This window comes from Heptranchias perlo, chromosome 30, assembly GCF_035084215.1.
Source record: "Heptranchias perlo isolate sHepPer1 chromosome 30, sHepPer1.hap1, whole genome shotgun sequence".
NCBI lineage: Eukaryota > Metazoa > Chordata > Chondrichthyes > Hexanchiformes > Hexanchidae > Heptranchias > Heptranchias perlo.
The window spans coordinates 32,554,153-32,581,928 of record NC_090354.1 but is presented as its reverse complement, the minus strand read 5'-3'; the positions used below and the strand labels follow the sequence as shown (position 1 = coordinate 32,581,928).

The 27,776-nt window shown below is 47.9% G+C and overlaps 1 protein-coding gene across 3 annotated transcripts in view; it reads right to left on the bottom strand.

Annotated features, from left to right (window-relative positions):
• LOC137300039 (1-phosphatidylinositol 4,5-bisphosphate phosphodiesterase delta-3-like) overlaps positions 1-27,776 on the bottom strand; it is a 167,257-nt gene that overhangs the window by 6,923 nt on the left and 132,558 nt on the right. For 2 of the 3 annotated variants that reach the window (XM_067969129.1, XM_067969130.1), the window contains 4 exons: positions 27,552-27,708; positions 20,451-20,567; positions 19,971-20,149; positions 15,609-15,744 (listed from right to left, as the gene is read on the bottom strand). In XM_067969129.1, the coding sequence (XP_067825230.1) occupies positions 15,609-15,744; positions 19,971-20,149; positions 20,451-20,567; positions 27,552-27,708 (589 nt within the window). Of the gene's footprint in view, positions 1-13,819; positions 13,935-15,608; positions 15,745-19,970; positions 20,150-20,450; positions 20,568-27,551; positions 27,709-27,776 lie in introns of all 3 variants that reach the window. The other variant, XM_067969131.1, reaches the window with a different exon arrangement.

Sequence of the window (27,776 nt, the reverse complement as noted above, 5' to 3'; positions counted from 1 at the left end):
AGGGGGATGGGAACCTGAGTGTAGATTCAAATGGGACAGAATCAGAATTGGAGATAGAAGGCAGAAAATTAGTAAGTAATTTAGGAAGGCAGAGGAAATAAGGTTAGAAAATAAACAGCGAGGGAGTTTGGCAGTGCTTAATGGTGTATACCTCAATGCAAGGAGTATAATGAATAAGGAGGATGAGCTGAGGGCACAGATAGACACGTGGAAGTACGATATCTTAGCTATCACTGAAGCATGGCTTAAACAGGGGCAGGAACGGCAGCTCAACGATCCTGGTTACAGGGTTTTCAGACGAGATGGAGAAGGGGATAAAAAAGGAGGGGGGAATGGTAATTTTCAATTACAGCTGTGAGAAGGGATGATATGTTAGAAGGAGCATCAAATGAGGCCATATGGGTTGAGCTAAGGAACAAAAAAGGGGCAGTCACACTGCTGGGAGTGTACTATAGACCCCCAAACAGTCAGAGGGAGATAAAAGAGCAAATGTGTAGACAAATTGCTCAGAAGTGCAAAAACAATAGGGCAGTAACAGTAGGGGATTTTAACTACCCGAATATTAACTGAGATACAAACAGTGTGAAGGGTATAGAGGGCACAAAATTCTTAAATTGCATTCAAGAGGACTTTTTTAGCCAGTACGTAGCAAGCCCAACAAGAGAGGGGGCATTTCTGGATTCGTTTTAGGGAATGAAGCTGGGCAGGTGGAAGGAGTATCAGTGGGAGAGCATTTTGGTGGTAGTGATCATAATTCAGTTAGATTTAGCATAGTTACGGGAAAGGACAAAGACAGAGCAGGAGTAAAAGTTCTAAATTGGGGAAAGGCCAATTTTACTAAGCTGAGATGTGATGTAGCAAAAGTGGACTGGAAACAGCTACTTGAAGGTAAATCAGTGTCAGAGCAGTGGGAGGCATTCAAGGGGGAGATTCAAGGGGTTCAGAGTAAACATGTTCCCACAAAGAAAAAGGGAGGGGCTGCCAAATCTAGAGCCCCCTGGAAGTACAGGAGCATACAGGGTAGGATAAGGCAAAAAAGGGAAGCTTACATCAGAAAGTGCAGGGGTGAAGTTAGAAAGAAATTAGGAAAGCAAAGAGAGGACACGAAAAAATATTGGCAAGTAAAATCAAGGAAAACCCAAAGATGTTTTATAAATACATTAAGAGCAAGAGGATAACTAAGGAAAGAGTAGGGCCAATCAGAGACCAAAAAGATAAACTATGTGTGGAGGTGGAAGATGTGGGTATGGTTCTTAATGAATACTTTGCATCTGTCTTCACAAAAGAGGGGACGATGCAGAGATTGAAGTTAAGGAGGAGGAGTGTGAAATATTGGATGGGATAAACATAATGAGAGAGGAAGTATTAAGGGGATTAGCATCTTTGAAAGTAGATAAATCACCAGGACCAGATGAAATGTATCCCAGACTGTTAAAAGAAGCCAGGGAGGAAATAGCGGAGGCTTTGACTATCATTATCCAATCCTCCCTGGATACAGGCGTGGTGCCGGAGGATTGGAGGACTGCTAACATTGTACCATTGTTTAAAAAGGGAGCGAGGGATAGACCGAGTAATTACAGGCCAGTGGTGGGAAAATTATTGGAACTTAGAAAGGCACGGAATAGTCAAGGACAGTCAGCATGGATTTGTTAGGGGAAGGTCGTGCCTGAAGGTAGCAGGACAGGTAGATAATGTAAGGAATCTTACAACACCAGGTTATAGTCCAACAGTTTTATTTGAAAATCACAAGCTTTCGGAGGCTTTCCCCTTTGTCAGGTGAGTGTGGAATTCCTTGAAGGTTACCGCATATATAGTCAGTGAACAATGCCTGGTGATTACAGATAATCTTTCCAACTGCCCGTTGTCAAGGCAATCAGAGGTGGTTAAGAAGGCAAATGGAATGCTTTCCTTTATTAGCCGAGGCATAGAATATAAGAGCAGGGAGGTTATGCTGGAACTGTATAAAACACTAGTTAGGCCACAGCTTGAGTACTGTGTACAGTTCTGGTCACCACATTACAGGAAGGATGTAATTGCACCAGAGAGGGTACAAAGGAGATTTACGAGGATGTTGCCAGGACTGGAGAATTTTAGCTATGAGGAAAGATTGAATCGGCTGGGGTTGTTCTCTTTGGAACAGAGGAGGCTGAGGGGTGATTTAATTGAGGTGTATAAAATTATGAGGGGCCTAGATAGAGTGGATAGGAAGGACCCTACAAAATTCACATCGTTCACCTGACGAAGGGGGAAGCCTCCGAAAGCTTGTGAATTTAAAATAAAATTGCTGGACTATAACTTGGTGTTGTAAAATTGTTTACAACTCTCTGCTCTAGTGAGAACAACCCCAGCTTCTCCAGTCTCTCCACATAACTGAAGTCCCTCATCCCTGGTACCATTCTAGTAAATCTTTACTGCACCCTCTCCAAGGCCTTGACATCCTTCCTAAAGTTTGGTGCCCAGAATTGTACACAATATTCCAGCTGGGGCCTAACCAGTTTTATAAAGGTTTACCATAACTTCTTTGCTTTTGTATTCTACGGGTACAATTTTAGCTGGGCCTGAGAACCCAGCCCGTCCTTAGATACTTGCGTGGGGAACCTTGAAACCAAATGAATGCTGGTTACCTGTTGGGAGGGAGAGGAGCCACGAATCAGAGAGGGGGGAGGGGGAGAGAGATCGTAGGCCCTGGAGAAAAGGTGTGGGGTGGGGCGGGAGAAGATGGGGGGTCATAGACAACATTGGGTGGGCCTTGGATAAAATGGGGGGTTCACCATCGGGAGGGTCCGGCACCGGAGGCGGGAGAGGGGGCGGGGGGTGGAAATTGGCCGATCGTGGGGCCCTGTTGGCCGGGTGAGCTTGTTGGGCCTGGATGAAGCACTCCTGCTCCTCCGGGCCCACAGACAGTGCAATAAAGGCCCTCACTCACCTCATGGATCCGGCCCTTCCTGCCTGCTTTCACCTGACGTGAATCGGAAGCAATGGGAAACCCCAACAGGTATGCGGCCCCACTCCAAAAAATTGACTATTTTTACTGCCCACCTGCCCCCAACCCACCTGTTCTTGAGGGTTAAAATTACCCCCAGTGTCACTATTAATAAAGCCCAGGATCCCGTATGCTTTATTAACAGCCTTCTCAACTTGTCCTGCCACCTTCAAAGATTTGTGTACATACACCCCCAGGTCTCTCTGTTCCTGCACTCCCTTTAAAATTGTACCATTTAGTTTATATTGCCTCATTCTTCCTACCAAAATCTATCACTTCACACTTCTCTGTGTTAAATTTCATCTGCCATGTGTCTGCCCATTTCACCAGTCTGTCTCTGTCCTCCTGAAGTCTGTTACTATCCTCCACATTGTTTACTACATTTCCGAGTTTCATGTCATTTGCAAACTTTGAAATTATACCCTCTACACCCAAGCCCAGGTCATTAATATATATCAGAAAGAGCAGTGGTCCTAATACTGACCCCTGGGGAACACCACTGTATACTTCCCTCCAGTCTGAAAAACAACCATTCACCACTACTCTCTGCTTTCTGTCCCTTAGCCAATTTTGTATCCATGCTGCCACTGTCCCTTTAATCCCAATGGGCTTTAATTTTTCTAACATAGAACTGAAGTTATTTTCATTGGAGTAGAGGAGATTGAGGGGAAATGATCCAGGGTCTAAAATACTGCGATGGACTTTAGGCTAAACAGATTGTTTCATTTATACTGTGAATGCAGAACCAGAGGGTTTGAGAGAAAATTAACAGCCTCAAGCAGGACTTGAGATTAGAAGAAACATTTCTTCCCTTGGGTCCTGCATTTGGACCAAGATAATCAGTTCCTGCTATGTCAATTCAGACTTTTAAACTGAGCTGTGTGAATATCTGTTTGGGGATGAGATGGAGGGTTTCAGATTAAATACACAATCAATTCTTCGTCTCATTCCTCTGACCTCTCCCCCTACCTGTCCCTAATTGTTCCAACCTTTCTTTGCAATGTTGGAAAATAAACTATCCCCAACTCCCAACTTCTCCTCTGACCCTCTCCAGTCCCAACACCTCATGCCGATCGGTCATAACCCTATCACAACTCCCGATGTCTGCATCCCACAAGATCACAAATGGACCAGGATCAAAAGCCACTTCCATGGATTGAGACCCGTGCAGATGACGGTGCACCTGGGGGTCGATAATGTAATGGGCACGCTGTGCCCAAATGTGCTGACATCACTGGTTAATGTGATCACTGGCTGTGTTGCTAAAGATGCCTCATGTTTGGAGCCTCGGGCACCACCAACAACTTGCATTTATATCGTACCTTTAACGTAGCAAAATGTCCCAAGGCCCTACGTGGGAACGTAATCAGATAAAATTTGACACCGAGCCACATAAGGAGACATTAGGACAGGTGGCCAAAAGCTTGGTCAAAGAGGTATGTTTTAAGGAGCATCTTAAAGGAGGAGAGAGAGGGGGAGAGGCAGAGAGCTTTAGGGATGGAATTCCAGAGCTTAGAGCCTAGGCAGCTGAAGGCACGGCCGCCAATGGTGGAGTGATGGAAATCGGGGAGATACAAGAGGCCAGAATTGGAGGAGCGCAGAGATCTCGGAGGTTTGTAGGGCTGGAGGAGGTTACAGAGATAGGGAGGGGCGAGGCCATGGAGGGATTTAAAAACAAGGATGAGAATTTTAAAATCAGGAGCCAATGTAGGTCAGTGAGTACACCCAGTAAAGGACTGCTGGTTGCCTGTTTTGCACCAGTCAGATTCCTGGCGTAGGGTTTGGGACACCAGGTATGAGTCAGGGGCACGCTGGGCAAGCAGGGCGGGAATGCCAGGGGACTCCCCTTCAGCATCACTTCCAATTAAGCTGATGAGGGGCGACTGTAACTTGCGGAGAGCGGGTGGGAACGGCGGGCGGAGAGCGGGTGTGAACGGCGGGCGGAGAGCGGGTGTGAACGGCGGGCGGAGAGCGGGTGTGAACGGCGGGCGGAGAGCGGGTGTGAACGGCGGGCGGAGAGCGGGTGGGAACGGCGGGCGGAGAGCGGGTGCGAACGGCGGGCGGAGAGCGGGTGGGAACGGCGGGCGGAGAGCGGGTGGGAACGGCGGGCGGAGAGCGGGTGCGAACGGCGGGCGGAGAGCGGGTGGGAACGGCGGGCGGAGAGCGGGTGGGAACGGCGGGCGGAGAGCGGGTGCGAACGGCGGGCGGAGAGCGGGTGCGAACGGCGGGCGGAGAGCGGGTGCGAACGGCGGGCGGAGAGCGGGTGGGAACGGCGGGCGGAGAGCGGGTGGGAACGGCGGGCGGAGAGCGGGTGTGAATGGCGGGCGGAGAGCGGGTGGGAACGGCGGGCGGAGAGCGGGTGGGAACGGCGGGCGGAGAGCTCCTGTAGCTCGCCCATTGTTGCCGCGGGCACCTCACTGCAGATTGCCAGCTGTGGGAGCGCAGGAGATCGTCCGCTCCCTCGCTGAGCTGGTCGACTGTCGGAATCCGTGGGAGGGGGATGGGTGATTCTGTGGGGAGGGGGTGATCTGTGGGGGGGGGGGTTTCGCGTGAGCCGACAGAAGGCCGCAAACCTACTCCTTCTGGACCCCCCCTAAAAAAAATGGAAGGTATCCTGGGCTGTTTTCGGAGCGGCCTTTAGAGGTCCCTTTAACTGCAGTTGGTTCAGCCGCTCAATGCCTGTAGAAATGGGTGGAGCCTACGTGCTGTACCTCAAAATTACAATTGGAGGGGTCAAACCCAGGGGGTGGAGCACAGGTTAGCAGATCGGGTCAGCGGGAAGGGGTCAACCCCGGGGGGACGAGCATAGGTCAAAAGGTCAGGGGTGGGGGTCAATCTTGGGGGGTCGAGCCCAGGTCAGCAGGTCGGGCCTGGGGGCAGGGGTCAATCCTGGGGGGGGCCGAGCCCAGGTTAGCAGGTCCACCCGTTTATACTTCAAAGGGCGTAGGACCCCGATTTACATATTTAAACAGCCCTTGTCTGAAAGAGGTGGCCGTGCTCTGGCCTGGAAAGTGCAGCCGAGGTTCCGTCCCCACATCCCTGCCCCAATTGTCCTCCGTGGGCCACTCATTTACACAAAGGGAGTGAAACCAGAGGGCAACAGTTGAAAACCGTCCCCATAAAATGGGGACAAGGAAATGTAAAAGGTGGGAGGCCCCTGCTGCCCAATCGGAGGAAATGTTTGGTGCAAAAACCCCAACCAAAAAACCACAGCGGCCGCCATTGGGTGAAATCTCTCCTGAGCCTTTCTCAAGGCTCCGAGAAGCTGGCCCACCTACCCTGACACTTCTCACTAACTCTCTGCATCACTTTACATTTCACCTACATGCGTGTTTCACTCCCACTATCCGTGTACTCCTGCACACGTCCAAATCTACAGCTGTGCATAATAATGAGCAACAATCAGATCATCGTAACACCTGCTTCAAAATATTCCGTTGTAATCCTGAGTCAGGTTTAGGTGTTCGGACAGACTTACAGAACCAAACTTGTTTTCCTTGGAGAAAACAAGGTTTTCAGGATATGATGCAGATCTTTAAGATGCCAAGAGGACTGAGTAATCAACGTAAGCTGTCTCCTTAAACTATAACTGTGGAAATAGCGGATACAAGGCCTGATTTTCCTCTATCCTCCTCTCCAATGGCGCCTGAAAAATGGGTGCAATGCAGAGGAAAAACGCCTGTTTATCCTCTGTTCCCTTTGTGCTTCAGAATAGCACTGGGTCTGAACATTCTCCCTGGGATTTCTGGTCTCTGTACCTGACTGTGCCTCAAGGGAGCACAAAAGTGTAAATTACACCCGAATAAATCTCAGCGGGTTTTGCACACAGATTTCCTGGAATAGCACCAGGTGCAGATCAGGGGCAAACTGCCTCCATAAAACCTGCTGCTATTGATTCCTGAGCTGCTGGTTACATGCTGTACTCTGAGGGGACATGGAAACACACAAAATAGGAGCAGGAGTAGGCCATTCGGCCCTTCGAGCTGCTCCGCCATTCAATATGATCATGGCTGATCCTCTATCTCAATACCATATTCCCGTTCTCTCCCCATACCCCTTGATGCCTTTTGTGTCTAGAAATCTATCTAGCTCCTTCTTAAATATATTTAGTGACTCGGCCTCCACAGTCTTTTGTGGTAGAGAATTCCACAGGTTCACCACCCTCTGAGTGAAGAAATTTCTCCTCATTTCAGTCCTAAATTTCCTATCCCGTATCCTGAGATTGTGACCCCTCGTTCTGAACCCCCCAGCCAGGGGAAACATCCTCCCTGCATCCAGTCTGTCTAACCCTGTCAGAATTTTATATGTTTCAATGAGATCCCCTCTCATTCTTCTAAATTCAAGTGAATACAGGCAGAGTCGACCCAATCTCTCCTCATACGACAGTCCTGCCATTTCTGGAATCAGTCTGGTGAACCTTCGCTGCACTCCCTCTTTGGCAAGTATATCCTTTCTTAAGTAAGGAGACCAAAACTGCACACAATACTCCAGGTGTGGTCTCACCAAGACCCTGTATAACTGCAGTAAGACATCCTTGCTCCTGTACTCAAATCCTCCTGCAATGAAGGCCAACATACCATTTGCCTTCCTAACTGCTTGCTGCACCTGCATGTTTACTTTCAGTGACTGGTGTACAAGGACACCCAGGTCCCTTTGTACATCAACATTCCCCAATCTATCACCATTTAATAATACTCTGCCTTTCAGTTTTTCCTTCCGAAGTGGATAACTTCACATTTATCCACATTATACTGCATCTGCCATGTATTTGCCCACTCACTCAACTTGTCTAAATCGCCTTGAAGCCTCTTTGCATCCTCCTCACAACTCACGATCCCACCTAGTTTTGTGTCGTCAGCAAACTTGGAAATATTACATTTGGTTCCCTCATCCAAATCATTGATATATATTGTGAATAGCTGGGGCCCAAGCACTGATCCCTGCGGAAGCCCAATAGTCACTGCCTGCCACCCGGAAAAAGACCCGTTTATTCCTACTCTCTGTTTCCTGTCTGTCAACCAATTCTCAATCCATGCCAGTATATTACCCCCAATTCCATGGGCTTTAATTTTGCACACGAACCTCTTATGTGGGACTTTATCAAAGGCCTTCTGAAAATCCAAATAAACCACATCCACTGGTTCTCCCCTATCTATTCTACCAGGCTGGTCTTGTGACTATAGTTCTTTATTTATGACTTTGTAAATAAAAAATGGCTCTGCTGCCTCAGCACTGGTTGCAGAAAGCTGATAATCTTTTACATTTTAGCGATGGTGATTGAGTTCAGTACTGTTCCATGTTCCACCTTTTCTGATATAGTTTATGTGGAGGGGAAACAGCCACTGAAGAAATTCACCAGCCCATCTCGTGAGCCACTCTGTGGTTTTCCTACCACAGAGCGAGAATCTCACATCCCCTACACAGTTCACCTGCTGCGTCCCATATCACTCTCACCTCTGAGTCTGAAGGTTGTGGGTTCAAGTCCCACTCCAAAAGCTTGAGTACAAAATCTAGGCTCATATTTCAGTACAGTACTGAGGGAGTGCTGAACTGTCGGAGGTGCCGTCTTTCAGATGAGACTTTAAACCGAGGCCCCGTCTCAGGTGGATGTCAATGATCCCATGGCACTATTCAAAGAAGAGCAGGAGAGTTCTCCCCGGTGTCCTGGCCAGTATTTATCCCTCAACTAACATCACTAAAACAGATTATCTGGTCATTATCAAATTGCTGTTTGTGGGATCTTGCTGTGCATAAATTGGCTGCCACGTTTCCTACATTACAACAGTGACTATGAGAATCCCTACGTGGTCAGTTTTCGGTAAAATATTAAAATGCCTACGTGGCAAAGAAGCAGAATGTAAAATGGTTAGAAAGGGTTAATTAGTTAGTAACTGAGATTGGTACAGGTGGCCTGGCCCTCCTGCTGGGCCATATGTTTGCGTAGTCAGCAGGTTTGCATGGTCTTATCAATGTAGAGTCTTTGATGTGATTCAAGGACTGGTCTGAATGTCTCCATGTTTATGGCAGATCAATATAGGTAACGAGCTTAGCCAAAGTTGAAAGACATTCCAGGTTGGGAGATAAGGGACAGGGAAGAACATTCCAAGTTGGAAGGTGAGGAAGTTATCCCCTTTGATGTCTAACAGCAGCATGATCAGCACATGGACGATTTATGATTGGCCGGAAATAATGTAACCTCACATGGCAACCTATGCCCGGCTTATGATTGGTGTTGACCCTCGTTAAGTATGTTCCAACCGTATTCATCTGTATAAAAACGTGTGGATTTCTGTATGTTTTTGTTCTTGCTCTGCCAGCATAGAGGGACTCTATCAGGAGTCCAAATCCATGCTGCAGACTAAGAACCCTGCTATTAAAGTTGTGCTGAACTTTAAAATGTATTCGACTTCAGTTTTTACTGAACCAGACTGAGGGGAAAGAATCCGGATCGTCAACTACACTTCAAAAAGTGTACACTTCATTGGCTGTGAAGCCTTTGGGGTGTCCTGAGGTTGTGAAAGGTGCTATATAAATGCAAATCTTGCTTTATTTCTTTCTTTTACCTCACCTGGAATAAAAAGAGAAGTTTCACAGTCAAACCAGCTCCCTTCTCCTAGTGTCAAACCAACATTCTCCATCTCCACACCAATCTTCCCAGCTCCTCCACCTACTGCTCGTCACCATGAATCACTCCGCTGACCACCAGGGCACCAGGCCCTTGGTTGCAGTTCTGCTGCCATCCCAGCCATGGCATAGTGGCAGCAGGCACACAATCACAGAGTGAGAGAGTGTCACAGAGTGAGAGACAGTCACAGAGTGAGACACAATCACAGAGTGAGACACAATCACAGAGTGAGAGACAGTCACAGAGTGAGAGACAGTCACAGAGTGAGAGAGTGTCACAGAGTGAGAGACAGTCACAGAGTGAGAGACAATTACAGAGTGAGAGACAGTCACAGAGTGAGAGAGTGTCACAGAGTGAGACACAATCACAGAGTGAGAGAAAATCACAGAGTGAGAGACAGTCACAGAGTGAGAGACAGTCACAGAGTGAGAGACAGTCACAGGGTGAGAGTGTCACAGAGTGAGAGACAGTCACAGAGTGAGAGACAATCACAGAGTGAGAGAAAATCAAGACATAATCACAGAGTGAGAGAAAATCACAGAGTGAGAGACAGTCACAGAGTGAGAGAAAATCACAGAGTGAGAGACAGTCACAGAGTGAGAGACATAATCACAGAGTGAGAGAAAATCACAGAGTGAGAGACAGTCACAGAGTGAGAGAGTGTCACAGAGTGAGAGACAGTCACAGAGTGAGAGACAGTCACAGAGTGAGAGACAGTCACAGAGTGAGAGAAAATCACAGAGTGAGAGACAGTCACAGGGTGAGAGTGTCACAGAGTGAGAGACAATCACAGAGTGAGAGACAATCACAGAGTGAGAGACTGTCACAGAGTGAGACACAATCACAGAGTGAGAGAAAATCACAGAGTGAGAGACAGTCACAGAGTGAGAGACAATCACAGAGTGAGAGGCAGTCACAGAGTGAGAGACAGTCACAGAGTGAGAGACAGTCACAGAGTGAGAGACAGTCAGATAAACACATAGGCCACAGAAACTCAAATCGCCACTTCTATCTAAAGTCGACTAAAGTCTCTCCGAAATTCATCAACATCTTCCTGTCTTAAAGCTCACTGTTCCATGGTCCCTAAAATCCACAAATATCAGTATTTAATTTTCGAGGCTCTCAATGTGCCTACCTCTTTACAACGGCTGGTACAATGTGAAGCCTCATAAAATGATTGATTTCTGAGGATTCGAAAGTGTGTGGAAGCAGGGCACAGATTAAATACAGACAAATCAACAATTCCAGTCATCGCAGGAGAAATCAGCTCAAGAAAAAATACTTGGGGGCGGGGGGGGGCTCAGAAAATCGGGGAAATCCCGATCGGGTTCGGAACCCGGCTCCAAACCGCAGACCTCCGGATTCCCCACAGACGTGTCTGGGTGCGCGCACCTCCAGAATATGGAAGTCCCACCGGCAATTAAAGCCAGCGGGATGATACTTTACACAGTTGTTGAGATAGTTGAACTACTTGAAATACTTAATTTTCTCCACTTTGAGGCAGGGGTGCGATTTTGAAGGATCCTCAGTGTGTTTCCCGTGCTGTGGGAAACACTCCCCGTTGCAACAGACGTGTTTCAGCCAGCAGCCAGTGGGAGATTCAAATGCTTCTTTGACGGATGGGGAGAAAAGGTCATTTATTGCCGCAGGGCACTCTGTTCTTTCAGACAAAGTTTTGGCTGCGAGATTTTTGTGGTTTCACTGAAAATTCTTACTTTCCACTCAAAATTCTTCTGTTCACACATATTTAACTACTTTGCGGACCCCCTCAAACTCACACCGTCAGGATGGGGGGCGCCATGGCTGCATTCATCACTACATCCGAGGACGAGCAACATCACCAGCCTCACCAGGCACGGCGTCCACCTCCGCCACGTGGAGCTCCACGACACAGTGCTACACCACAGGCACCTGCACAACAGCACAGAGGGGAACAACAGAGAGAGCAATGTCGCAGGAGGCACTACCCTCGCAACAGGGTCTACAGACCGAGGCTCAACTTCCTGGCCCTCTCTGAGGAACAGAGGCTCAGAGTCAGTCGCCAGGTAGTCGCAGACGTCTGCAGCCTCCTTCATGCCGAGCTGCTCCCGGCTGGGCCGAGCAGCATCTCCTTACCTGTCGCTGTGAAAGTCACCACTGCCCTCAACTTCTTCGCCTCCGGATCATTCCAGGGTGCCACTGGGGACAATACCGGAGTCTCTCAGTCGTCTGCACACAAGTGCATAAGGCAGGTCACCGACAGCTTGTTTCGAGGGCCTCGCGGTACGTCAACTTCCCCATGGACGATCTCAGCCAAATCGAGAGGGCAGTTGGATTCCACGCTGTGTCTGGCTTCCCACGGGTGCAGGGTGTAATCGATTGCACACATATAGCAATCCGAGCACCTCCACACGAGCCAGGACTGTTCATCAACAGGAAGGGCTATCACTCCATCAACACTCAGCTCATCTGTGACCACCTCAAAAGATTCCTTCACGTGTGCGCCAGATTCCCTGGCAGCTGCCATGATTCCTTCATCCTCCGGGAATCCAACATCCCGCCCCTCTTCCACGCACTGAACACCCTTAAGGACTGGCTCCTCGGGGACAAGGGATACCCCCTGCACACGTGGCTCATGACACCTCTGAGGAATCCCATCACCGAGCGACAGTGTCGATATAACGACAGCCACATCGCCACCTGGTCTACAATTGTGCATGCTATAGGGCTGCTCAAGATGCACTTCAGGTACCTGGATCGTTCTGGGGGAGCGTTTCACCGCACCAGACAGAGTGGGACACATTATAGTCGTGTGTTGTGCCCTGAACAACATGGCACAACAGAGAGGGGTGCCACTGGAGGAGGCCCCGTCCACATCTGCAACCCACATTGAGGAGGAGGAGGAGGAGGAGGAACAACCCATGGGCACAGCAGCGGCTCACCTGCTGCTCGTGAGGCCAGGGAGTCACTGATATGTGAACGGTTCTTCTAACATCAGACAGTGGGAAGAGTCCAGTCCTCACCACCTGGACAGAGCAGCGGCCACACCAGCCCCCTCCCCCACTCCCTGCACAAAACAGTTGTGTAACTCCACATACACCCACTGTAGAGTGACCCACTGGGCACTGTTCATTGTGAAGCTCATGAAAGGGCCTTATCACAAAAACTAGTCAAGAATGGGCAAGACGTGGCAGTAGTTGTGACAATAATAATATTTAATGTGAGTTTAACTAAAAGCAAATATAAATAAAAAACATGACCAACCGTCAAACACCCTTATGCATCCCCTTTGTGCTCACAAAACCTTTGCCTTACGCTTACGAGTACGCCTACATGGTGCTCCCCCTGTGGCTGCAGCAGAGGTAGTGGCAGGTTGCTCTTGTTCATGCCCTGACCGATTAGATGCTTTGGGCCGACGCCCTCTGGGTTTGGGTGCCCGTGAGGGCCCCTCCAAAGACTGCTCCACCTGCACCTGTGCAGGGGCAGACTCGGCCACCTGGAGAGGAGGCAGCATTGTGGTACTGGTTGAGAGGGAGGCAACGGGTGAGACGTGGGAGCACTTTGAGTGGTGTCCCCACTTCCATGTCCCCTTTCGCCATCATCCCTCTCCTGGGCCAGGCCCACATCACTCCTAGCACCCTGCTGCACGACAGTTTGGAGGACATGTGTGAAGCCTTGTAAGGCCAGTGCTAGTGTATCTGCCTGCCTGTTTAAGGAGGCAGAATGTTGTTCACCGTGAGTCCGAAGGGCCGTTGTCAGGGCCTAAATGGACTAGTTTGTGAGCCGTGCTTGAAGCTCAATGGAGGACAGCCTTCCCTCCATCGCAGACATTCCTACACTTATCCATAACAGTATCTCAGCGAGTTACTCATGTCCCTGTCACACTATCTCAGAGATTCCCTCACGTCCCTGTGACACTATCTCAGAGATTCCCTCCTGTATCTGTGCCACCATTCCACTCATGCAGGAGTTGGACTCCTCCATCCTCTGCGCGATTGTGGAGAGTGCGCGTGGCACCTGTTCCAGCCCCTCGCAAATGTGCTGCTGCCCCTCGATCATTCTCCTTTTAAAGGATGGCCCCCAGGGTTCAGCATCTGTGTCCAGCTGAGCAGAGTCTAGAGAGGAGTGCGCCCACCGACACAGACTCTCCACAGCTGCCCCTGCCACCAGTGGTCACATGTATGAGGTAACTCACCAGGTGCCAACCCAACTAACTGAGGACTAGGACCCACCAGGTGTGAGTATCTGTGCTGGTGGATGGCTCACTCAGATGTGACGGTGCCCCCTCAGAGGCCGGGAGCTCCTCTGTGGAATCGCCCTCTGACGTCACAATGATCGCTGAAGGCCCTGTAAGAGAACAGAAGGCAATATTAAGCATCATCACAGATGTGTCATGTTGCGATGAGCATACTGAGGTGCTGAAGATGGCAAGGCATGTTAACATCAATTCATATTGTGTGTGCTGAATGTTAAAGTTATGTCACCAGATGTTTGTGGGGTGCCAGTCTCGGCGTCCCCGACAGACGGGCACTCGAGGGTGTGGCTCAGCTGCAGCACCTCCTGATCCGCCTCTGTGAGGACAACGATTTGTTGCGGCCCCCCCTCCAGTCCTCACCCTCTTGAGTGCATTTTGCGCTCTCTTCTCCTATAAGGGGAGAAAGTACAGACGTGTGAGTGAGTGATGTGACGTGGCCAACCGATTGATGCATTGGTTTGGTGAGGCTGACCGTGAAAGAGATGCATCAGAGGGTGAGTATGAGACAGAGCCATGACATTGTATGAGGATTGGGTTGAGTGGTAGTGGTGGGGTGAGTAATGGGGAGGTGAGGAAGTGCTGAGGAAGTGCAGGTAAGTTGAGGATGAGCCTTAAGTGGGTGTGAGGAGCGATGTGATAGAGTAGTGTTGGCAGTGCAGAAGGAGTTGTGGGGTGGGGGCGGTGATGTGAAAGACGGAGTGTAGGAGAATCAGTAAGTGTACTCACTTTGACTGACCTAGTTAGGTCATTGAAGCGCCTCCTGCACTCGATCCAGGTGCGGGAGACGTTGCTGCTGCTGGCGACCTCCTCTGCCACCTCGAGCCAGGCCTTCTTGGTGGCAGAGGCAGGCCACTTCCTCCCATCCGCCGGGTAGAACACATCCCTCCTCCTCCTCACCCCATCCAGTAGCACCTGGAGTGAGGCATCGTTGAATCTTGCAGAAGCCTTTCCCCTGTGCTGCTCCATTGTGCTGCATGGGTGTTTGATGGAAAAGCCATTGGAGGACTTCCCCTTTAAATAGAGCTCCTCCAGCTGATAGCCTGTGATGCGGGTGCGCAGTCCGCCCGCTGCGCAGCTTTCAGACAGCAAACCCAGAAGCCGCATTAAGTGGCTCCAATTGAATCACGGTCGCATGCAAAACGGACATTTTTTCTTGGGCGGGTTACCCACGCTCCCAATCAACCCCCTCCACCACCGCTGCCATTCCCACCTCCACACTAATATCGGGGCCAGTATGTCCAAAAGTAAACCAACTAAATAAAAACTCAGCGGATTGGGTAAATATTGGTTAAAACTCAAGTTTTAATTAGTTTCCAGCTCAGTGCATGGATTGACATGGTAACGAGATACTCAGTCTTGCTGTTGTCTTTCTGTACTGCCCAATCGTGTGCCCAGTTCGTGCCTGTTGTATTTTAATGAGGCCCAGCAGGAAGTTTGGGTGTGATGATCATAGCGGACACTGAGTGCTGCACCCACATCGCTCCCGGACTGATCCAGGACTCGACGCTCAGCCCTATCAGCATGTCCCGAGTACATTCTAGAAATGACTGGGTTCAATGGGCTTTGTGGCTCCATTTTCTTACGTGAAGAATAGCAAATATCTGACAATGAGTCACAAGCTGGAATATAATCGAGGGGCTCGGTGGCCACCAGGGCACCATGCCATCTTCAGAAGTTATTAACTGCTACACTATCGAGATCCTCAGGCACGCCATTGTCAGTATAACTCCTATCAGACAGGTGTTGAACGCACATCAGCATCTTACCGTTATTTTCGACATGTCCGGTCTTTTTCATGGCGTTATCATCTGGAACACCGTGAACCTCCACACGCACTAGGGGATCCACTATGGAATTCTTTTTATCCTTATTCACTTTAGGGAGCTGCTGAGCTGAAATAACCTGAAAAAGAAGAGACCAATCTGAGAACTTGGGGTATTACAACATGGGGTACACTGTAATTCACCAGAGATAGGAACCTGAGAGAGACAGAGGAAGGGAGAGAGAGAGTGAGAGAGAGAGAGAGAGAGAGAGACAGAGAGAGAGAGAAAGACAGAGAGAGATAGATAGAGAGACAAAGAGAGAGAGAGAGGGACAGAGTGAGACAGAGAGACGGAGAGAGAGTGAGACAGAGAGAGCAAGAGAGAGACAGAGAGAGATAGACAGAGAGAGATGGACAGAGAGAGAGCGAGAAAGAGAGAGAGAGTCACAATCCCAGATTTTAAGACTTTACAAACTTTACAAAAATGGTTGCAGATCTGGCAAAATGTGACTAGGCAACCCTACTAGACAGGCAATCAAGGACTGAGGACAAATGGGTTCTATTTAAAACCATTTTAAACAGAATGAAGCCATCTTAGCTAAAGATGGAAAAGAAGATGGTGTGGAATTGTGGCTGTAACAGCAAAAGTTTTTTTAAAGCGATGTCAGCAGTCAGACCATAAAGGACCGTATCGGGCCACTAAAGGATGCTGGAGGGCAGATTCAAACTGATTCTCAGGTTAGGGCAGAGTTGATAAATGACTATTTTGCATCAGTCTCTACTCCTGTAGACGATGTTTATGTTCCAGATAAGGGGTACTCCGTACTGAATAGCATTATTAATATTATAATAAATAGTAATGTCATCTTGGATAGTTTAGGGAAACTTAAAATTGACAGGGTTCTAGGTCTGGGTAACATCAAGGGTGATTAAAGAGGTGGGACAGGTGCTGTGTGAGCCCCTTGCCCGTATCTTTAATAGTTCAATAGAGTTAGGGATAGCTCCCTTAGACTGGAAGCTAGCTCATGTGGTTCCTATTTTCAAAAATGGGGACAAATCGGAGCCTATCAGCCTGACATCAATTATTGAGGAGATGCTGGAAGGGATTGTAAGCGATGCCCTCTATGATCACTGGGAAAGGAAGGGCCATTAGAAATACACAACACGGCTTCTGAAAATTTAGGTCGTGCCGAACAAATTTGTAGAGTTTTTTGAGGAAGTCACCAGGGTGGTGGATGAGGGTAATCCGGTGGACTTTGTCTACCTGGACTTTCAGGAAGTCTATGACGAGGTGCCTCACACTTGGTTACTTCACGAGATAGAATCTTGTGGTATCAGTAAAAATTTGACAAGTTGGATCAGGAATTGGCTCCAATCCCACAGCCAAAAAGTTGTGGTTAACGGATGTGGTTCAGACTGGAGACATGTTACTCGCGGTGTCCCCCAGGGATCGGTCCTGGGCCCGCTACTCTTCACGGTCTTTATTAATGACCTGGACAGCGGTGTTGGGAATATGGTCAGTATGTTTGTAAATGACACCAAAATTCTGTGCGAGGGTTAAGACGGTAGAGGAATGCAGTCAAATCCAACAAGATCTCGATGTGCTCGGGGAGTGGGCCACACACTGGAAAATGGCGTTTAATTTAGAGCATCATGCGAGTGGGTAGAGCCAACGCAGAATACATGTATCATTGCAGGGAACAATACTGAAAGAGGTTTAGGGAGAAAAAGATCTCGGTATTATTGTGTACAGATCACTGAAGCAATGTAGAGAAACTATCACTAAAGCGAACAAGGTATAGGGTTGTATTAATAGAACCATTCAGTATAAATCAAAGGACACCATTTTGACACTATACAGGTCGCTGGTCAGACTGCATCTAGAGCACTGTGTCCAGTTTTGGTCCCCCCACATGGTGGGTGATACAGTGACCTTGGAAAAGGTCCAGAGGAGAGCTACAAGAATGATTCCTCGCTTAAAGAACCTCAGCCACTGAGATAGGCTCAAGGACCTTGGTCTATTTATTTTAGAGCAGCGTAGACTTAGAGGTGACCTGATAGAGGTCTATAAAATAATTAAAGGGCTGGATAGCGTCCCTATTGATCGATTATTGCAGTTTAACAGGTTGGGGAGGACCAGGGGACATGAGTTTAAACAATCTAAGAGCAGGAATAGACTGGACGTTGGGCGGTTCCTCTTTTCCCAGAGAGCAGTGAGTCTCTGGAATGTGTTTCCGGCTGGTGTGGCGGGTGCCGACTCTCTGCCTTCAAGAGGGAGCTGGACCGATTCCTGACTGAGGCAGAGATCGCATCGTATATCGTTATAGATAACACTTGCTCCATGTGATCTCCTGGACTGGTTCCGATCGCCTGAGGGGAGGGAGTCAGAGAGGAATTTTCCAGAATATTTTTTTCCCTTATTGGCCCTGTTTTTTTAATCTGTTTTTTGTCTCTCCCAGGAGATTATATGGTTGCGGGGTTGGGGGGGGGGGAGAGGTCAGGGGAGTGTCTGCAGGGGTGAGTGTGAGGGGGGAGATCAGGGGAGTGGCTGGTGGGGTGGGTGTGAGGAGATTGGGGGAGAGGCTACGGGGGGTGTGGGGGGGCGTCTGCAGGGGTGGATATGAGGAGGGAGGTCGGGGGAGGGGCTGTGGGGGTGAGCGTGAGTGGGGAAGGTCGGGAAGGGGCTGCGGGTGTGAGTGGGGGAGGTCAGGGGAGGGGCTGTGGGGGTGAGTGTGAGGGGGGGAGGTCGGGGGAAGGAAGAAGTGTTTAGTTATGACGCCCTGACCATCATGGTGTGGGACAGGTTTGATGGACCAGCTGGTCTTTTCCTGCCGGTCAATTTTTTTTGCTCGTATGAGTGAAGTTCAATCGAGGAGTGTGAGAGAGAGAGAGACTGAAAAAAGTTGCTCCATGAGTGGATGGGAGAGAGAGCATGGGAGCTTCATCAGGTGATGGAAGGAAGATAGTGGGTCCACCCTGGGACAGGGAAAGGGGGAACTTTATCAGGGAATGGATAAAACACTGAGATTTCATCAAGATGGGGGAAAGCAGAGGCTTCACCAGGTGACATTGCAAAGAGAGAGCAAGAATGCTGGGATGAAGATTGAGCAATTAGGCACAGAGACAGTGAGAACGATATGATAATCAGACACAGAGCAGGTCCTGAGATATCCCAGGAATTGGGAACAGAGCAGGTCCCAAAATATCCCAGGAATTGGGAACAGAGCAGGTCCCAAAATATCCCAGGAATTAGGAACAGGGCAGGTCCCGAAATATCCCAGGAATTAGGAACAGGGCAGGTCCCGAAATATCCCAGGTACCAGTCACAGTGCAAGTTTATAGAGATGGGACATGTTTAATCAGTGTGAGATACATCTCTCCATTAAATATAGGAACACGGTCTATTTCCTGTCCGATTGTTGTCCTACATTGATGTGAAGTGACCCATGGTTATATCACAGTTTCATATTGTGTTGCAGTGACTGGTCCCATTATCATGTCCTATTGGAGTTGAAGGGCCCATTGTTGTTACACAGAAATAAGGAGTTAATTTAGACTTTGGGCGACAGTGTAAAACGGGTGATATCGGATCAGCCGCCCGTTATATGTCTCTCCCAGTTTTCATTTCCATCGAAGACTGAAAATCATGAGTCAGAGTGCTGCACACCTGGAATTTCAGTCAGTGCTCCTGCTGGGTGAAGCTTCTTGTCAGGAGCACAGATTTGGAAAAATTCCCTATACTCTCCGAACCCATGAACAGAATACTGTTGATGTAATTGTTCACAAGATTTCCTGTAATGGACATAGAGGTGGGGGAGCAACATTGAATGAGATATTATGGGCTACTGATATTGAAATTGTCAAAATGTTCTTTATACACAATTACGATTTTGGTACAAACAGTGTGAAGAGGAGATCCTCCAGCTCTGCTTTGATTTAATCCACCCAAGTCCAACAATCAATCATCGAGCTAATCCATAAAATTGCTGTTTCTGTCTGGAACTTGATCGTAAAGAGCTTCATGGGTCCACTCCCAAAAGCACAAAATCCACAATTAGTAAAGAAATTCAAACATAGGAACACAGGAATTATGAGATGCTAAAAGACCAAGGTCCATCCTGGTAGCCTTATGATACAATGATAACTGAATGGTTGACTAATCATAGCAATCAATCTCTATCGATTAGTTTACAACAGGCCCAGACGTGAGGTGAGGAAAACCCCAGTGATGGAGAGCTTTGGGAACCATAGGCCCAGAGTCACCTGTTTGTCCCAAGCCTGTTACACTGAACTGATCTGAGCTTGATTTTATCCTGGATTTTCATTCGCTCAGGGTTTAAGGAAACAAAAACTGAAACAAGTTTACATCAATGATCAGCTGTGTCCTGTTGAGGCCTGCTGCTGTTCTTGGCCTTGCAGGGTCAAACAGATTGGACCTGTTCCTCATGAAACTGGGCTTCAGGATGTAGCCGGACCGACCATTCTGTCGAAACTTCCCTTTGTTTAGATCCATCTCCGTTCCAGGCTTCTGGAAATTCAGGGCCACTGGGTGAAAATAAAAATGACACCAATTAACAAAAGTGGAACTGATTAACAACCAATACCCTTAAAACACCTTGAAAACCCATTCATTCAATCAAATACTGAGCCAGATTTTTGAATGAATGTAAATTGGGCCAATCCTGGTTTGCCAGTGCACATTCTTATGTGTTCTCATTGAATGTACATCAATTATTTTCGAATAGTTATGTTCGTTATCTAGCACCACTAAACACCCAAAAATCTTCATTTTAATCTGAGTAAAGTTTGGATTTAATCCCCGCGGGCGGGTGTGAGAGAGTCTGACCCAGTTGACAGCCGGCGTTCCACATCTCCTGAGGGTTGTAGTTGGAAGAATCTACCCGGGAGCCGGTGGGGTAGATCCTGGACAGCTGCATGGTGTTGTAACAAACAAAGGGGTTCCCTGCAAAAAAATAGAAAAGGAAATAATCCTTAGAGGGGAACAAAAAAGAAGTAATCGATTCTTATGATTAAGTCATGGGTGTGAGGAATGTGCACTGGCCCTTGGTTTATACCCACTGCTGCCAATTTCCCCTCTGGCCTGCAGTATATTCTGGGCAGAATGATGTCACTGAGACTATGTTAAGCCCTGTTGCTGGTTTTAGCCATGGCTCAGTGGGTAGTGCTCTTACTCTCTGAGTTAGAAGGTTGTGAGTTCAAATCCCACTCCAGAAACTAGAGTACAAATGTCTAGGCTAACACTCCAGTGCTACACTGTTGGACACCAGGAAAACTTCCCCTGCTCTTCTTCAAATGGTGCTATGCAATTTTTTATACCCACCTGATAATTATCCCTCAACCAACATCACTGAAAAAAGATTATCTGGTCATTATCACATTGCTGTTTGTGGGATCTTGCTGTGCTCAATTGGCTGCTGTGTGTCCTATGTTTCAACAGTGACTACACTGCAAAGGGACTCCATTGGCTTTGGGATGACCTGAAGTGGTGAAAGGTGCTATATAAATGCAAATTTTTCATTACATTCTGTATGGAACAACATTGGTGTTGCCAGTTTGTGGTTCGTAGCTGAGCTGTAATCAGTCCCCTGGTTTCTCCAAACTATTTGGGGTGTCGAGCAGCTCGCTGGGAAGGGAGGCTGAGCAGAGAGTCGACAAAGAGAGATTATGCATTGCATCTGGGAGGAGAAGCTGAGCAACCCATCATGGAGGAGAGTAAAGAATGTACCAGGGAGTAAAGGCTGAGCAATGCATTAGAAAATAGAGGCTGAACAGCCCGTTATGGAGGATTATAAATAAACAGGGAAGGAGTTGGAAATCCCATGGTGAAGGAGTAAGAGTGTTGGAGAGGATAGGCTGAGGAGTAGATTGGATGGAGAGACTGAGGGACACTTTGGATGGAGAGATTGAGGAACACATTGGATGGAGAGATTGAGGAGAACATTGGATGGAGAGACTGAGGGACACTTTGGATGGAGAGATTGAGGAACACATTGGATGGAGAGATTGAGGAGAACACTGGATGGAGAGATTGAGGAACACACTGGATGGAGAGATTGAGGAGAACATTGGATGGAGAGATTGAGGAACACACTGGATGGAGAGATTGAGGAACACACTGGATGGAGAGATTGAGGGGAACACTGGATGGAGAGATTGAGGAGAACACTGGATGGAGAGATTGAGGAGAACACTGGATGGAGAGATTGAGGAGAACATTGGATGGAGAGATTGAGAAAGGACAGGTTGGGCTCAGAGCTTTAATGAAGCATGAAATGTAGAATAGAATCATAGAATCATAGAATCATAGAAGTTACAACATGGAAACAGGCCCTTCGGCCCAACATGTCCATGTCGCCCAGTTTATACCACTAAGCTAGTCCCAATTGCCTGCACTTGGCCCATATCCCTCGATACCCATCTTCCCCATGTAACTGTCCAAATGCTTTTTAAAAGACAAAATTGTACCCGCCTCTACTACTGCCTCTGGCAGCTCGTTCCAGACACTCACCACCCTTTGAGTGAAAAAATTGCCCCTCTGGATCCTTTTGTATCTCTCCCCTCTCACCTTAAATCTGTGCCCCCTCGTTATAGACTCCCCTACCTTTGGGAAAAGATTTTGACTATCGACCTTATCAATGCCCCTCATTATTTTATAGACTTCTATAAGATCACCCCTTAACCTCCTACTCTCCAGGGAATAAAGTCCCAGTCTGTCTAACCTCTCCCTGTAAGTCAAACCATCAAGTCCCGGTAGCATCCTAGTAAATCTTTTCTGCACTCTTTCTAGTTTAATAATATCCTTTCTATAATAGGGTGACCAGAACTGTACACAGTACTCCAAGTGTGGCCTCACCAATGCCCTGTACAACTTCAACAAGACATCCCAACTCCTGCATTCAATGTTCTGACCAATGAAACCAAGCATGCCGAATGCCTTCTTCACCACCCTATCCACCTGTGACTTCACTTTCAAGGAGCTATGAATCTGTACTCCTAGATCTCTTTGTTCTATAACTCTCCCCAACGCCCTACCATTAACGGAGTAGGTCCTGGCCCGATTCGATCTACCAAAATGCATCACCTCACATTTATCTAAATTAAACTCCATCTGCCATTCATCGGCCCACTGGCCCAATTTATCAAGATCCCGTTGCAATCCTAGATAACCTTCTTCACTGTCCACAATGCCACCAATCTTGGTGTCATCTGCAAACTTACTAACCATGCCTCCTAAATTCTCATCCAAATCATTAATATAAATAACAAATAACAGCGGACCCAGCACCGATCCCTGAGGCACACCGCTGGACACAGGCATCCAGTTTGAAAAACAACCCTCGACAACCACCCTCTGTCTTCTGTCGTCAAGCCAATTTTGTATCCAATTGGCTACCTCACCTTGGATCCCATGAGATTTAACCTTATGTAACAACCTACCATGCGGTACCTTGTCAAATGCTTTGCTGAAGTCCATGTAGACCACGTCTACTGCACAGCCCTCATCTATCTTCTTGGTTACCCCTTCAAAAAACTCAATCAAATTCGTGAGACATGATTTTCCTCTCACAAAACCATGCTGACTGTTCCTAATTAGTCCCTGCCTCTCCAAATGCCTGTAGATTCTGTCCCTCAGAATACCCTCTAACAACTTACCCACTACAGATGTCAGGCTCACTGGTCTGTAGTTCCCAGGCTTTTCCCTGCCGCCCTTCTTAAACAAAGGCACAACATTTGCTACCCTCCAATCTTCAGGCACCTCACCTGTAGCGGTGGATGATTCAAATATCTCTGCTAGGGGACCCGCAATTTCCTCCCTAACCTCCCATAACGTCCTGGGATACATTTCATCAGGTCCCGGAGATTTATCTACCTTGATGCGCGTTAAGACTTCCAGCACCTCCCTCTCTGTAATATGTACACTCCTCAAGACATCACTATTTATTTCCCCAAGTTCCCTAACATCCATGCCTTTCTCAACCGTAAATACCGATGTGAAATATTCATTCAGGATCTCACCCATCTCTTGTGGTTCCGCACATAGATGACCTTGTTGATCCTTAAGAGGCCCTACTCTCTCCCTAGTTACCCTTTTGCCCTTTATGTATTTGTAGAAGCTCTTTGGATTCACCTTTGCCTGATCTGCCAAAGCAATCTCATATCCCCTTTTTGCCCTCCTGATTTCTCTCTTAACTCTACTCCGGCAATCTCTATACTCTTCAAGGGATCCACTTGATCCCAGCTGCCTATGCATGTCATATGCCTCCTTCTTATTTTTGACTAGTGCCTCAATCTCCCGAGTCATCCAAGGTTCCCTACTTCTACCAGCCTTGCCCTTCACTTTATAAGGAATGTGCTTACACTGAACCCTGGTTAACACACTTTTGAAAGCCTCCCACTTACCAGACGTCCCTTTGCCTGCCAACAGACTCTCCCAATCAACTTCTGAAAGTTCCTGTCTAATACCATCAAAATTGGCCTTTCCCCAATTTAGAATTTTAACTTTTGGGCCAGACCTATCCTTCTCCATAGCTATCTTAAAACTAATGGAATTATGATCACTGGTCCCAAAGTGATCCCTCACTAACACTTCTGTCACCTGCCCTTCCTTATTTCCCAAGAGGAGGTCAAGTTTTGCCCCCTCTCTAGTCGGGCCATCCACATACTGAATGAGAAATTCCTCCTGAATACACTCAACAAATTTCTCTCCATCCAAGCCCCTAATGCTATGGCTGTCCCAGTCAATGTTGGGAAAGTTAAAGTCCCCTACTATTACCACCCTATTTTTCTTGCAGCTGTCTGTAATCTCCTTACATATTTGCTCCTCAATTTCCCGTTGACTATTTGGGGGTCTGTAGTACAATCCTATCAAAGTGATCTCTCCCTTCTTATTTTTCAGTTCTACCCATATGGACTCAGTGGGCGAACCCTCGGATATATCCCCTCTCACTACTGCCGTGATGTTCTCCCTAATCAAGAACGCAACTCCCCCTCCTCTCTTACCTCCTGCTCTATCTTTCCTATAGCATCTGTACCCTGGAACATTGAGCTGCCAGTCCTGCCCCTCCCTTAGCCATGTTTCAGTAATAGCTATAACATCCCAGTCCCATGTACCCATCCATGCCCTGAGTTCATCTGCCTTGCCCATCAGACTTCTTGCATTGAAATAAATGCAGTTTAATCTAGTCTTCCCTTGGTCTTTGCCCTGCTTTCTCAGACCATCTGTCCGGTCATGTTCTGTACACTCTCCCTTACTGCCTTTTGTTTCTGTCACCACTTTATTTCCCACTGACTTCCTGCATCGGTTCCCATCCCCCTGCCACATTAGTTTAAACCCTCCCCAACAGCACTAGCAAACACTCCCCCTAGGACATTGGTTCCAGTCCTGCCCAGATGCAGACCGTCCAATTTGTACTGGTCCCACCTCCCCCAGAACCGGTTCCAATGGCCCAGGAATTTGAATCCCTCCCTCTTGCACCATCTCTCAAGCCACGTATTCATCTTAGCTATCCTGTCATTCCTACTCTGACTAGCCCGTGGCACTGGTAGCAATCCTGAGATTACTACCTTTGAGGTCCTACTCTTTAGTTTAACTCCTAACTCCCTAAATTCAGCTTGTAGGACCTCATCCTGTTTTTTACCTATATCGTTGGTGCCTATATGCACCACGACAACTGGCTGTTCACCCTCCCCCTCCAGAATGTCCTGCAGCCGCTCCGAGACATCCTTGACCCTTATTAGGGTTAACCATCTAAGAACAATAGGAATCGGATGATTGGCATTAGGTTAATTCCTTTCAGATTTGGAATGCAGTATGTGGATTATTGAGTATAATTATAGTGGGAAATGATCGTTTGGATCCCCAGATCTCATTGTTTGGGGTAGATTTTCATCTTCACTGCCTGGGCTGTAATCTGGCCGATCCCTGCCCCTCGCCCCCATTATAGAACCTGCTTGATTTTCATCTCATTGAAATCACTGGGATGAAAATGGGGGGCTTCAAGAACGAGCATGCGATTCGCTCCATTAGATTACAACCCAGGCGGAGAAGGTCAAAACCTGCCCCATATCTTTCTGCAGTGTATTCAGGGTAGGATGGATTTACACTGTCAAGCTCCTGATCTGTAGCAAGTTTAAAAATGATAAGCTTTGGTTTAGGGGTCAAGGCTCAGCAGAATGTTCTAGAGGACAGCCATGGAGCACAAACCGGCTGCAGTGACGTTTGACAATGCAGACACAGGAAAATTGGGCCAAAGAATGAATCTGATCATTTACATTTGCTCCAGGAGAACCTTGGGCTCTAAACCAACAAACCCATAAATAAAAAGTTTGAAAACAAGTTGACTGCTGTGAACACCCGTTGTCCCAAAACAAAGTCCACCCAATTGTATTTTTTAATATATTTTATGTATTAGATCTTTCTGTTGAAAGTAATTACAAAACAAACAATTCAAATCGGATTAATGACAGCAATGGCTCAGTGAGGAGTACTCTCCCCTCTCGGGTCATAAGGTCATGAGTTCAAGTCCCAGCCCAGAGATTTGAGCACAAAATCCAGGCTGACACTCCCAGTGCAGTACTGAGGGAGTGCTGCACTGTCAGAGGTGCCGTCTTTTGGGTGACATAAAAGATCCCACGGCACTATTTGAAGAAGAGCAGGGGAGTTCTCCCTGATGTCCTGGCCGATTTATCTTTCAATCAACAACACTAAAACAGATTATCTGGCTTGTGGGACCTTGCTGTGTGCAAATTGGCTGCTGCGTTTCCTACATTACAACAGGGACTACACGTCAAAAGTACTTCATTGGCTGTAAAGTGCTTTGGGACGTCCTGAGTATGTAAAAGGAGCTATATAAATGCAAGTTTGTTCTTTAATGTTCCTCTTGGAGGCTCAATGTCCGCTCAGAATTCAGCATCAAGTGTACTGTAGTAGCCGCAGGTACAGTTATAGCGACTTCTCTAATGTTCTCTCCATCGGCCTTTTGCACTCCATGCAGCACAAACTCCAAATCATCCAGAATTCTGCTGCCTCCATCTCACCCTGTACCATCCTGAATAAGTGTCCTTGGCATATTCATTTAAAAATTCTCATCCTTGACTATAAATCCTACCACAGCCCGTACCTGACCTTCTCCATCCCTCAGTCCCAGCTAGCATCCTCCTGTTAATAATCACATCCTGGGGTCACCATTAATCAGAAACATAACTGGACCAGCCATATAAATACTGTGGCTACGAGAGCAGGTCAGAGGCTGGGTATTCTGCGGCGAGTGACTCACCTCCTGACTCCCCAAAGCCTTTCCGTCATCTACAAGGCACAAGTCAGGAGTGTGATGGAATACTCTCCACTTGCCTGGATGAGTGCAGCTCCAACAACACTCAAGAAGCTCGACACCATCCAGGATAAAGCAGCCCACTTGATTGGCACCCCATCCACCACCCTAAACATTCACCCCCTTCACCACCGACCCGCGACCTCTACCACCTAGAAGGACAAGAGCAGCAGGCACATAGGAACAACACCACCTGCACGTTCCCCTCCAAGTCACACACCATCCCGACTTGGAAATATATCGCCGTTCCTTCATCGTCGCTGGGTCAAAATCCTGGAACTCCCTTCCTAACAGCATTGTGGGAGAACCTTCACCACACGGACTGCAGCAGTTCAAGGCGGCGGCTCACCACCACCTTCTCAAGGGCAATTAGGGATGGGCAATAAATGCCAGCCTCACCAGTGATGCCCACATCCCATAAATGAATTAAAAGAAAATACAAGCTCTTTCTTTCTTTCTTTTTATTGGATGGGTGCCTTGCCCTGGGCCACAGGCTGTCAAGAAAATTGACCAGGGATGACTCAGGCACATAAACACTCCCAGAGAGGAAAGGACGTGAACATTAATGGTTTTCTCAGTAAAGCAGACAGCCTCACCTGACTCAATGATGAGTTTCTTTGCTTTGTTCTCAGAGAAAGACGAGAGCTCACAGACACACGCTTTGGTCCAGGCGTACTGGAAGCTGTGGAAATGGACGGCCTTGCAGTAAACCACAAGCTCGGACAGCTCCCTCGCGAACTCCTTCACAGTCTCCTGCAAAATCAAGGCACGGTTAGTTAAATCAAGCAGATCCCTAACACCCAGCCGTGCCCAGTCCCAGA